The 13,854-nt window shown below is 44.4% G+C and overlaps 1 protein-coding gene across 1 annotated transcript in view; it reads right to left on the reverse strand.

Moving 5' to 3' along the window:
* rho-7 (rhomboid family intramembrane serine protease rho-7) overlaps nucleotides 1-13,854 on the reverse strand; it is a 105,833-nt gene that overhangs the window by 73,099 nt on the left and 18,880 nt on the right. Inside the window, exons 3-4 of the mRNA XM_084595731.1 lie at nucleotides 7,179-7,301; nucleotides 3,007-3,151 (exon numbers count right to left, since the gene is read on the reverse strand). Coding sequence (XP_084451857.1) covers nucleotides 3,007-3,151; nucleotides 7,179-7,301 — 268 coding nt within the window. The remainder of the gene's footprint in view (nucleotides 1-3,006; nucleotides 3,152-7,178; nucleotides 7,302-13,854) is intronic.

Consider the following 13,854-nt stretch of genomic DNA (forward strand, 5'->3'; position numbering starts at 1 on the left):
ACAGACCCTGATGTTATCACTTCGCAGCATCTTGGCGCACTGCCAAGAAATGCATTATGGACCGTGACAGCGCGAAACGGAGGGAAGCGCTAACTACCAACGCCTTCTTTTTTTCAAATTCTTGGGCAAAAATCGGAAGGGGATGGGTTCATTATGCGAGCAGGTTCGTTATGCGAGTAAATAGGGAGATTTAGAATAGGGGGACCCTATCGGTTAGGGGGATAGGGTAATAGCGGGGCGCGAGTGCGCATGCGCAGAACCCAAGCGTGCCTTGGGTTTTTGAGTCAGTGGATGACGGTCACCCTATCTCGGCAAAATAGCGTGGACCCTATCACCGGATAGGGTCGGGGAACATGGCGGCGTCCGGCCAAGCGGCGGCCGCTCGCCTCGGGACACATTCGTCGTTACCACTCCATGTTGTCACGCGTTCACGGCTAATGAAAGGCCAAAGAAGCTTGTGCTATGTCTCATGATGCCCGCACCACAAAATTTAAGCGATAAAACTACCCATATTGTCAAATTGCCTCCAGTTTTACCGAGCTGCTAGGCTTAGCGAGTTCGCCTCGTTTAGTTGCCATGGGGACCAGGCATCGGAAAGAGCGGAAGGTTCAAATGAGGTTTCCCGACTCAGCCTGGATTGGTTAAGATTGGTCGATTTCGTCTTGTCTGAAGAAAACAGATTATGTAACTGGTATTTTTAAGATAGTTTTGTACAATGACAGCAGTTTCTGTTTAATAAAATAGCGTTGTTGGCTTTTATATATTTAAATGCTTTTCACGGTTTACCGTCAGGGCGCTACAATTGACAAACGCAAGCCCCGCTCCGCTGCGTCGGGAAAACCCCTATTCTAAAACTCGCCGGTCGGCTCGAATGTTGCGCCACGGCACGCTATTTTCTTGGGGGCCCCAAGCCTTGGGTTCCCCTATCCTAAAACTCCCTAATATCATAAATTTACCGTAATGCTGATGCTTCTAGTTTGTTTTTTCGAGGCCATTTGATAATTCAAACATCGAATAATTCGAACCTTTTCCCCGGTCTCGTGAAGTTCGAATTAACAAGCTTTTACTGTACAGCGTCGGAGAATGAAAAGGCTCTTAAAAAAAAAAGAAAAAAAAAAAAAACTCTTCCACAGGACGGGACAAGCTTAGATTGTATCTCGAGATGTGCCCTAACGCGTCAGGCCATGCATGCTTTTTCAGCGCTCGGCAGTTCTGCCGTAGTTTTTATTTTCTACCCGGTGCGTCGAAATGAGTGGTGACTTGTGACAGTGAAATGCGCAGAAAAACAGGCATGGCTGAGCAAGCTCCGCAGTGCGTGCTGTTCTGCGGATTTCGGGCGATCGAAAATGTTGAGACTTATTTTAAGAATAACTGCTTGATGTGCGGTGAGAAACTGTATGAATCCAAGCACGTGTGCGGAGTGCGCGAGGAACTTCACAGTACAAAGGGGCCCTCGGATATCTTCGGAAAATGCGCTGCCCAAACGAGAAGTGCCTTCTATGACATCAGTTTGGAGATGAGTTTTATTGTAATTCGGTTTCGTTGTATGTAGCTGTTGGCAAACCCATGCAATATCACAGATGCCAGTTGCATATGCAAGGCCTGGTGCCACTGTTAACTATGAGTCACGTTGCTCTCGTATTATTTCCAAGGAAACCGAAAAAAAACTTGATTTTTGGTTGCTTCCCAGAGGTATATTTATAACTATTATGGCACCAATAAACACAGCAGTAAATCGAGCTAGATTTAAATGATGTTTTCTCTTTGCGGGGAGCCATGAACGCGTGGCAAGTCAGAAAGAGCGCACTCCTCCAATGTGCTTCGCTCTCAATATGCTTCCACATCAGGCTCTTCCAAGAGCGAGCGCCGAGAACAGCTGGAAACTATGATTAGGAAGTCGTTAAAAAAACAAAAAAGCTCCTGCTAGGCAGGAAGGCTCCGCGCTCTCTACAATATAGGCCGTGCCCGAAGACCTGTCGAGCGCTGGTTCCAAGCATGCATGCATAGTACAACTCTTAGAGCTCTAGCTGGGGGGTCCAAAAGTAAATAAATAAAAAAAAAACTACCTCTTCTTTTTTCGTGTGCCGCGCGCTTGATAGAGACAAGCGAACGGTCCATAGAAACAAGAAACATAGCGTGCAGTCCTGGAAAAAAAAAACATGGGAAATGTGCAGCCGAAAAGAAAAACAAAGGGTGCGATATGAGATTGGAGATAAACAGTAAGTAGAGGCTCTTGTTTCAGTTGGCTTTTATTTTTTTATTCTTATGGGGAACTAGGAAGAAAACTGAACACAGTGCCAGAGCTACCCACGGCTGTGGATCGAGACAGCCTCCTTCCTTGGCGGCGCCTCCCAGACAGTGCCACATGTACGGCCAAAGCTGCAGCGCACCAGGCCCATACTTTTACATGGGATTTTCAAGGGGACACTCCGTGAGTTTAATATAACCAAAATTAAAATTATCCAGGTTCGACTGTATATGTACCTATGTTAGCTTTATAGTTTTTTTTTCTTTCGTTTGCGCACTCATTGTTATATCATGATCAATGTATATGTATCCACTTCTGTAATATCTCTTGCTGCAAGACAAGAATACATGTAATGTTTTTGTTACCAAATTCATGCTCGGCTGCCATGAACTGCTTGTCATAGATCAGTTTGTATAGCTTTGTATCCTGTTAAATTGGATTTGCAATGTACCCAGCATGGTGTCCTGTTTGTGCTCTATGCTGTCCTTGTACTGAGGTTGCTCTTCCTGGTATCCTCTCCAATTCTACTGAGAGATGTCTGCATTAAGGGTGTTCTGGAGCGACACGTGCCTGTGATAGACACCATAGTGTAGGGTATGTGACTCTGGACGGCTGAGCCTCCCAATGCATTGGCTTATCATGCTGAGTATTTTGCTGCAAACCACGTAGCCCCCGACAAGTAGGGCTTGCAAAGAGCTAGGGTGCAGAGTTCCTCACTGCTGGTGCCTACGCATGCTGAGGTAGTGTGAAACACTCACTCGAGGCTGGGTGTGAGCTGAAGTAGCGCACCATGAAGGGCTCTAGCCTGGGCACCCGCCACAGCAGGCAGACTGCCACATTGGTCGCAATCAGCACATACGCCACCCGGCTGCCCTCAGGGACACTCTGCCACCACGTGTGCACCTGTACACCGGAGGAGAGAGATGCGTGATGACAGCACTATACACGGTGACACACCTTAGCTGCTAGACCCTGGGAATTCCTTTAGCACGCAAACCATCACCATGAAAATCTCCTAGTAGTTTGTCAGCTGGTTCGGAATCACACCAGCGTAAAGCAGCCACAAGTAGATGAGAGATGACAATAAAAACAACCTACTAAAATAAAGTATGTAAGGGATTTTGTTGCTGTGTACATTCCCTTGCTCGTTTGTTCCATCGCAGCTACTGTATCGACATAGCATATTCTACTGATTTGTGCTGCAACACTGCTGACTAAGCTCCCATATGGGCTTCTGCCACACGAGGCGGACCTATGGTTGTCCGATGGCAGAACGGATCACTGTCCCATTGGCACAACTATTTGGACCATGACCCCTTTTCCAGGTGTTCAACTAGCCAAGAGCTGAGCACCAGGCAGAGGGAAATCTTGTACCCATTGCGGGAACCAACAGAAGAGGATGTAAAGGCACGTCGTGTGACTAATCACTCCATTCAAGTTTCCGAAAGTGCATCTGGGACCCGGACATTTGACATTTGAGAACAATCGGTGGGTACCCAGTGGCACGAGGGATTGAATCCAGCACCTCGCTAATGCGAGGCGGGTGCTCTATCACAAAGCCAACAAAAATAGTTGCGTTGATGCGACAGTGATCCGTTCTGCCATCGGACAACCATAAACCCACCTCACACGGCAGTAGCCCATATGTAAAATTTTTTTTTTTTAATGTTGTTATTTAGCCGGTTTTACACATTACCATTCTTGTTTTGATTAGGCTTATTTCCGCCAGATTCGACGCCTGATTTTTTGTTTAAACTTAAAATGCATATGAAAAAATTCAGCAACCAGAAACTTATCGTGGCCGGAGATTTTAATCTTCCCGATATTGATTGGAGTCGTTTACAATCTGGCTTCGTTTCTGACAGCTCTTCTGGTATAATCTTTGATATCATGTTTTACCACAATCTACTCTAAGTTGTGCAAGAACCAACACGTGTTACTGCTTCTTCATACTCTGTTCTTGATCTTGTTTTTATTCCCCATCTTATAAATAACTACAATGTTTTGTTGATCCGGGAATTTCTGATCACCAGATTATTTCAGTCACTCAGTCACTTACATGATACTCAACCTAGATCGCTTCCATGCTAAAAACTGTGAAAGATTACGCTCATGTCGATGACATAAGCATAATAGATTACCTAGATTCTCACCTCAAAAACTTCTCTGGTAATGACATTAATGCGTTATGGAACAAGTTTAAAAATGTAGGCTTCTTTTGTCTTGACAGCTTCGTCCCTAATAAAGTAAAAAAGACTGCTAAACATAATTCATGGATGACTAGGGATAGAATACATTTAAAAAGGAAAGCGAAGTGGGCAAGAAATAACCATACAGCTTCACATGACTTTATCCAAATTTGTTGCGCCCTTTCAAATGCCATTCAGTCAGCCAAACACTTTTATTTTAACACTACCTTGCCTAATTTTATCAAATCAGATCCTGATAAATTTTGGAACTTTGTTAGTGAATGTAAGAAACCTATTGAGCACATTTCACATGAAGAGACCTTAATATCAGATCCTGAGGCTATTGTATCGCATTTCAACTGCCCTTTCATCAGTGTCTTTTCTATCTCTAAACCCCTAGTAAATACTTTTGACACTAACATTATTTCATATGAGGGTATTGTTAATATGACATTAAGGTTGAAAGTAAAATCATCCCCAGGACCAGATAGTATTCCAAATGCATTTCTCCGGCGCTATGCAGAGCAATTATAGCAAGCTACATTGTATTATTCATTATTCTTCCAGCTTTCAATCAGATCTTCCTCTCTTCCAGGTGACTGGAAGATAGCGCACGTAGTGCCTGTGTTTAAAAAATGCAACCCACTGTTAGTATCTGATTACCGCCCTATTTCCTTGGTGTCATCAACCTGTAAAATGCTTGAACACATAGTGAGTATTCATATCTCTGACTTCCTAAATAACCACAATATTCTATCTCCCTTCCAGCATGGCTTCAGAAAGGGGTTTTTAACCACGACTCAGTTAACAACAGTTGTTCATTTTTTCACTTCTGTCCTTGACAGAGGTGGACAAATAGATACTATATTTTTGGACTTCAGCCAAGCTTTTGATCGTATTCCGCATGACAAACTTATTTTCAAATTAAAGCAGCTTTAACTTCCCAGTTTCCTCATTGCCTGGATCTCCACCTACTTAACCAGTCATTCTCAGTACGTACATATAAATGGTTCAAACTCTGACTGTCTTCCAGTCTCTTCCGGTGTTCCACAAGGTAGTGTTCTTTGGCCACTCCTCTTCCTGATATTTTGCAATGATATAGTTAATGTGATCCACGATCCTATGACAATTCGTCTCTTCGCCGATGACTGCGTTATCTTTAATGAAATTGTAGTATCTGAAGAAGCACACACTTAATGTCAAACTAATTAACATACTAGAATGGTGCCAGGAGTGAGGCATGCTCCTAAACTCAGAAAAATCTGTCTTGCTTCGCATAACCAGAAAAAAATACCCGCTGCAGTACACTTACTCTGTCCAGGACCGCAGTTTAACCGAAGTGAAGGAATATAAATATCTCGGCGTTACACTAAATAACCGCCTCAGCTGGAACACACATATTTTTAACATTTTCTCTCTAGCCTTTTGCAAACTATGCCTGCTCTGACACCTGCTTAAGGACGCTCCCGCTCATGTTAAACTTCTCGCATACACAATTCTTATAAGGCCTAGACTTGAATATGCTTGAACAGTGTGGGACCCCCATACGATGTGCAATATAAATGCTCTTGAAAAAATTCGGAGACGGGCTGTTCGTTTTACTAATTCCAAATACGGTCGCACCGATTCGGTATCTGAATTAATGGCAGAAAATGGTATTGTCACTCTCCAAGCAAGAAGAAAATTCCCCCGTCGCAAATTTTTATTTCTCTTACTCTCAGTAATCACAAACTCACTAGGAGACACGCCACCCTCTCTTTAGCGCCTCACTTTGCAAGGACTAACTTATACAAATTCTCCTTTTTCCCTAATACAATTGCAGATTGGAATAGTTTGCCTGCTTCTTCCCCAGTCTTTAGATATGCTGGACTTAGGTATGTAATGAGTTATGAAATCTTGTCTCCTGCCAGTTCTTGGGTGTCGGTTTTGATTGCGTCAGTTTTTTTTTTTGTTGGCTCATATTCTACGTGCAGTAATAACCACTTCCACAGGTCAACTAAAGTGTTGGGTGTGTTTTGTACCTTGTGCTTTCATGCTTTTCTGAATTTTATGTAATTGTATGCCACTCCTGCTTGGGAGCTCAGCCTGCAGTACATTATAAATAAAATAAATAAATAATAAATAAAATTAGCATTATTTGTCTCTATTAAAATATTGTATTCTTTTACAACTTTTACACTTCTACAATCTTTTACACCATGCTTTCAACTTTTGTTTAAGTTTTGTTTTCTGCTTGACCGCTCTGTAATGCCTCAAAACTTGATGATATGGAAAATAAATAAATGCCTAAGACTGATGCCACAGCAAGCTCGTTTTCTGAAGAACAATAAACTGAGCAAGCTGCATTGATCATACACCATAGTACAGAAAAATGAAGGAAACAGAATGAAAGACGACAGGACCTCTACAGTGTGCGACATAAAGTTTTCACATCCCCAAGGTTGCCACCACAGACAGGCAATTGCCACATTGCTGTAGTACTATTTATCCATTCATGGTTCAACGTGCCATGTGACAAACATCCCTTGGTGCCAACTGGGTTCTTAACAGCAAGCAGACTTTTACTAGGGTACTGCAAGCGTTTCAACTTCCAGCAGCACTTTCATCTCCCTCTGAGGATGAAAATGTAGCTTTCAATCTGCAATTCCTGTTTTGCTATAACTCTTGTTAGTATCTTGCAGTAAGCACAGGCTGTATCCAGTGAGTGCAGGTAGACCAGCGTGCTGGGCCCCAAGGCTGACCTGCTGACGGAAACGCCCACGCTTGGGCTCCCAGGTCCAGCGTTGCGACACGATGGAGCGGGCTTCTCGTCGCATGCGCTCATACTGCCACACAGCTGCACCCAGGAAGGACGCTCCACAGCACTGCAATGGGGGAAAACACACTCACCACACCAATCATGCTGGACACTTCCCTATTCCCAGAGAGACTAGTTCCTGCTCATTTCCCACTAGGACATTGTTAAAGCATATCAACTGCCTAGCTGACTCTGCTTTCTTTTCACAGACAAGAGCAGGAACTCTGTCAAGCTATTAAGATAGTAGCTCTTTGTTCCTGCCCTAGTACTCCTTTCTTTCTGGTTGTATATGAAAAAAAAAGAAATGCTGAATAAAGGATTTGGATTTCCCCCAATTTTCTGGCCCCTATTTAGAGCAGGACAACAATGTAAAACCGTGCTGTCAAAGAAAATTGTTGAAGCTTGCCCGATTCATTGCAAAAAGGACATGCGAGTCAACAAGCCTTCTATGATGCTGAGAAAAAAAAAAAAGTTTTCTTGCAGCAGCTAAGCGGGAAAGGTAGTAGGCATTTATTTCACCTCATTGTAAGACTAGGATGCAGTGGTACATTTTGGTTGCACTCAGGTTCCCTTATCTATTGCGTGCCAGCAATAAGTACACCTAGTTAAGAGTCGGTGCTGTGCCTGTCTACTTCTTTTGTCTCGTTCCCTTTGAACAGTGCCTTTACCTCTGATCATGCACCGAATAGCTCAACAAAGTACCTTTATGCTTGTCCACAGCTCACTCCTCAAGTTTAAAACCTCCAGTCAGTCAGTCAGTCTTCATGTTCTTTCCCCATGTAGGACATACCGTAGCCGACCAATTTTTCCATCTTCCATGTTATGAAGTTTACTGAAGAACCGTCACACATCTCACAGGAACATGGCCATATTTACAAGCAATGTTTTGGAGTTCAAACTTGAATGTTGCAGAGCAACATAAATAGCAGCAAGACCCCTGTAGGGTATGAAAGCTGGACTGATGTAAGAAAAGATCACTGTCATAAACAGCTGAGTCTTAGCCATCATTCCTGCTAGGACAGCAACCACCTTCGATTCAGGAATCGGACAAACTGTCTTGGCAGCACCTCCCAAACTACTGCTTGAGCTAGTGTCATGCTCTGCATTCCTACTGCTAAGCTATTCGATGAACAACCTCTGGGACAGGTGCTTAAGCAGACTACCCAGGAGGCAAGCCTCATTACAGACCACCTTGAAGGTAAGGCAGTATTCTACATCTCTTTGTCAACAGTTTGGGACTGAAGATGTACAAAGAAAAGCTGGCTGGTGCATGAAGAATGCGAGCTTCCCGTATCACTAAGGGTGGGTGCATTGCAGGTATAAATCAGCCAAATGGAGTATTTGTGCCCCTTGCATCCCCAGTGTGAAGTGGCACAGGCAACACAGTGAGCAGAAAATGGCCGTCCTGTGTTTGATGGCCCCAGTGTTATAAAGGCTGCAAGTGGAGAAAAATGGTGACTGCTGTGCAGCCAGCAGTTCCCATGTGTGGTATGGCTGTGAAAAAGAGGTGGGTGCATAGAGTATGTACAGGTAGAATGTCCCAAAGCAACACACACATGGGCCTTGTGGATGCCGCAGGGGAGGACTCCAGATCAATTTGGCCAGCTGTGGTTCTTTAAGATGCGCTAACATCATCTGGTATGCGGGTGTTTTTACACTTCTGCTGCACTTGTGACAGTTTTACAAAGAAAATATGCTAAGTGCGTGGTCACTCTCATAATGGAACAGTAGCTACTGCCTCTGATGAGAGAAGGCAGCAGAGAAGTGGGAGCATTCGCTTCCTCATATGTGTTTCCTCCCTCAGTTCAACTGTTGCAAGGGAAACAGGCGCACCTCAAGCCAACGTTGTTAGAACCAGCTTCAGTTTAAAAATTCCGGAGCGCTGCGCGGCGCCGCCGTTGCCTTGCGCGGCGAGTGGCGCTGCAGTCGAACCAAGCTTCATCGCGCTTGCCGGCGGCTGCGGGCGTTTCAGCCGCGCACTCGCGAATTCAAAGCGCTGACTTGATGCCACGGAACCTAGCGGCTCCAGAAATATGACGAATTTAGTATTCATATTTCCTTGATTTTTTTTTTTTCATGGTTCGCTAAGTTGAGTAATAGATTTCATTCATGTAGGCGGCGCAGTGTGCTAAGTTGCTACTGCACTTAATAACAGCATCGAGAAGGGCAGGAAACGAACTAGAGCACTGTGCTGGCCGTATTTTCCGACCCAGGCGCATCGTTTGAAGACTGAGCCCAGCCTGGACTCAATGCTCCAGGTCTGGGTCCGGCCAAGACCCACGCTGACATGCAGCAGGACCGAACCGGGTCCGCTTTACCAAATCTCAGCCATGTCTAGGTCCACCAGTCAGTCTGAGCGGACTCCTTAATAATGTACAGTTGTAGCGAAAAAAGAACTGCTTAACGTTTTTTTATTTTATCACAAAAAATTTAGTTCTCATTTACAAACAACAGTGCATAAAAGAATCAGCATTCCAAATAATGCGCTACAAAAATTCCAGGCACGTAGAAGAAAACATTTCCAAAAGACTGTATGAATTATTACCGAAAAAGAGCGCGAGACTGTACTACCAAAGCTCTTTTCTGGGCTAGTTGGTTGCTAGATTCGGATATACGTAGTTGCTATCACACGAAGAACTGTCCACCTATTTTCTATATGCATCTTCCACATGCACTAGCCACTATGTCCGAAGAGAGATTGTGAGACATAAATAATATTGTATGTGCTAAGAGCCGTAATTCTCTCTGTTATCTGAACTGCTGAATTAGCGCTTGTAGACAGGCTGTTCACGAATTTTTTTCCTTTGGTCATGACTGTATTTTATGTGTAATTTTTTAGTTTACTACTATGTGTGTACTTTTGATGCAACCAACCCACTCCTTAGTCTTGAATAGGACTGATGGTATTTTTAAAGTAAATAAATGATACTGCTTAAATGTTTCGTAATCCCAAATGAAGATTTAAGGCTTAAAAGCTATTGATTATAGGAATTTTAAATATGACTCCTTATTAGCAATTAGCTCTTGGGGCATGTTGTTTGCTCAATCACTCAGACTGCCCCCGGCAACTATGCTAAAAGAACCTGTGTTAGCAAGGGCAGGAGAAGAAAAAACCTACATATTCTATCCTGTGCTTGAATGTGCCAATATAGTGTGGTTCCCGTATGTGAAAAATGATGTAGCTTTCTTAGAAAGCGCCCGGTGCAAGGCTGTTTGATTTATATTTAACAGTTATCGCCGTACTGACTCGTCTAGTGAACTACTACGTCACGTATGCCTCCCCACACTGTTTGATATAGCAAAGGTGCACTGTTTGAAGTTTTTATTCCTACTACTCCAAAATACTTTTAAGATGGATCTCTCAGCCTTCATCCAAGTCAATCATTCAAGAAACAGCCATCATAAACACGCTCTCATACTTCAGAAATTCTTATGCTCCAACAACACATACTTTTATTCCTCTTTTCCAATCGCAGTGCGTGAGTGAAACACGCTTGATCTAGAAATAACACAAGACTCACCTGAAAAGTTTACCCAGCTAGTGAAAAAGTCACTACTTCCGTCGAACACATCATGAATCTATGTTCTGGTAAATGTATTTCCTTGTGCTGTCCTTTTGATTTCCACTGTTGCTGACTGTAACGCAAGTGTACCTTTCTCTGTATACATTTATTTTGAAATTCTGAGTGCTGTATAGCTTATTCTTCGTTCTTTGTACCTAGTCATTGCTTCGAATTTTAGTGATATGAGTTATCGATTCTGCTGCCTTAGGTCTTCTGATATATTTGTTTACACTTTGCTCGATTTAACCCTAGTGAACCATTTTTTTTTGTACCCACCCCGGTTACAATCCCTCTAGGGATAAATAAATGCCGCACTTCGTATCTCTATGGAGACGAAAATCAAAACACCTGTTTATTGTGCATGTATTTGTGCTTGATTACCCGAAGATTCCCATTGTTGTACACGCTTATTCAATGCCATTTATCGTAGCGTACAGATGTTAGGCAATCTTTGAAAAGATGGTTGCCTGCCGATTAAAGGTCCAGTGGCTCTTATGAGGCTTCAACTGGGCAGTCACTAAGGTAACAAAAACACAAAATTAAGAGGATACAAGAGTGCTTTCTGCTAGATCCGACGGAGTGTGCTTACCAAGGAGGTTCTATAGTTCTATACATCCTCCTTGGTGCTCACTGATTACCGAATATTCTCACTTTAGTAGGCGCCTGCTCATATAAACGAGGCTCGTGTCATGCATTGCAGCGGTCCATGAGACCTATACACCTATACCGTAGTAGAGCATGCTGCAGTGTTTTGCGCTTTTTCGTTTTAACTTTTTCGTTAGTGCCGTTGAACAGGCGTGCGCACCCAAAGTAACTTGGGCAAGCCAATGTCGCTGATTAAAAGTCGGTGTACAAATGAGCTTTCCCTTATTCGGCGTTAACAAATATACATTCAGTGGTTTATTCATAAACCACTTGAACAAATTTAATGCTGGGATTCCTTCATTTCCGAAAGAAGATTACACAGCTAGCTCTAGCCTGGCCTGGGTCCGCAACTTCAAGCCCTAGCCCGACCCGAGCCTGGCAAAACAGCCATTCTGAGGCCCGGCCCAAGCCAATGTAGTGCTCTAAAACGAACCACTTTATAAAGCCTGCCTATAAGTTCATTTTTAAAGTGTGCATATGTCTGTGAGTCCTTTTGGTGCTTAAGGTCTCTTCCCGTGATACTATGCACACTCAGTCAATGAACGACTAAAGCGCGCGCTCAAAGACCCGCCCATGCTGACCAGGCCCGTCATATGCCGACAATTTTGAAGAAAAAAAAAGCAGTGCGAGGTGTGAAGAACGTAGCACGACAACTTGAAGATAAAAAAAGATGTATGCAGCGCGGTCGCCTGCCTTTGTCTATGGTTCATCCCTCTCTAAATTGCCGCGCTTTCAGTTCACAGCAAAATGCAACACAAACTTGCCTAGCAGCATGTGTAGTGATATTAGTAGTGCAGTCGTACTCGATGCAGGCTGTCCAAAGATATATGATTTGATGCTGTAGCGTAACATTCATATTTATTCACAATTCACTAATTACGATAACCAGTATAGAAGCGCAGTTATATTAGTGGTAAGCTATCTAACGATATAGGATTTGATGCTGCAGCATGAAGATATTGTCAGGCATGCACACAGAAGAGGACAAGGAAGTGTGAAAAAGAGGCTCTTCAGAATAAAGGTTGAGGAAGAAGAAGCTCACCATCTGTTGGTTAGCACACCAGGCTAAGCTGCAGAATCACTCTGTAAATAAACCTTAACAGTGTGGTGGCAGGTGCTGCAACAATCACCACAGACTCTTCTCTACCTCGTTCGAGCCAACGACTCGCTGGGCTTTCCCCCTTTGACTGCCACAATGATCCAAGGCAGCGACGCACAGCAGCCAGGCCTAGCGGCACCCGTATGGTAGCATTACCGTGAGCCGCGGACCTTTTTTGGCAAAGCTGGCGAAGATGTGGATGAGTGGCTCACCAATTACCAGCGGGTGAGCAAGTACAATCGCTGGGATGACACTGTAAAGCTGGCAAATATTGTTTTTTTCTTGGACTCCACAGCCCTGACATGCACAGTTTGAGATCCATGACGCATCCCTAACGAGCTGGGATCGTTTTGAAGAGGAGATTCGAAATTGTTACGGGGATACCACGGCAAAACGGAAATGCGTTGAGCAGACTTTATTCCAGCGAGCCCAAGTGCCTGGCGAAACATGCACAATGTACATTGAAAAGGTCCTAAAACTCTGCAAAGCGGTAAAACCGAGCATGTCTGACAAAGACAGAGTTGGCCACCTCTTAAAGGGCATCGCGGTGGAGGTATTTAACTTTTTAATTACAAAAGAAAACTTAGATTCTCCCATGGCCATGATCAAGCACTGTCGTACGTTCGAAACTTTAAAGCTGCGTCGCATAACTTCGAAATTCGGCCGTCTGCCTAATGCGACCACTGTTGCAAGCGTGGATTCTCATGAGCATTCACATGAGCCTCCGCATTTGGCCAACATGATTCGCCAAATTGTCCGTGATGAACTCTCCCGCCATCAAGATGTTGTGAAACGCAGTGCAATCCCCTATGATAGCTGCTCCCTGCAGGCAGCTCCCATCCAGCACTCTTCTTCTTGGGGTTCTGCCGCTCCTCCTCCCATCCGTGACCACCGAAACGACTCATACGGCTCTGCTCCCCTAGCTCGTTTTCACTACAGTGCGCCACCTCCTCCGCAACAACCCCAGTGGCTGGACTTTGCTGATTGCTTCGATCCTGTTTCCGAGGACTATTATTTGGACCGTGCTCGTGAACCACCAGTATGTTACCGATGTGGTATGCTTGGCCCCATCTCCAGATTCTGCCACCGCCGGAACCCGGCACCACGCTACCAGTGTCAGTGGTCAAATTGTCGTTCTACCGTGAATCCACAAGTCCGTGACCCGACCTATCTCCCTCCTTCGGGGTCCTACTGCTACGCACCACCCCGCAATGACTCACCAGCTTCTGACCGCAGCCTGACTCCTCCTGCCCGCCGCTCCCAACGTTCACCCTCTCCCTGCCGTTCTTCTCTGCCACCGAGAAACTAGCGTG

The sequence above is a fragment of the Amblyomma maculatum genome, chromosome 2, assembly GCF_055883805.1.
Source record: "Amblyomma maculatum isolate TAMU_Amacu chromosome 2, ASM5588380v1, whole genome shotgun sequence".
Classification (NCBI taxonomy): domain Eukaryota; kingdom Metazoa; phylum Arthropoda; class Arachnida; order Ixodida; family Ixodidae; genus Amblyomma; species Amblyomma maculatum.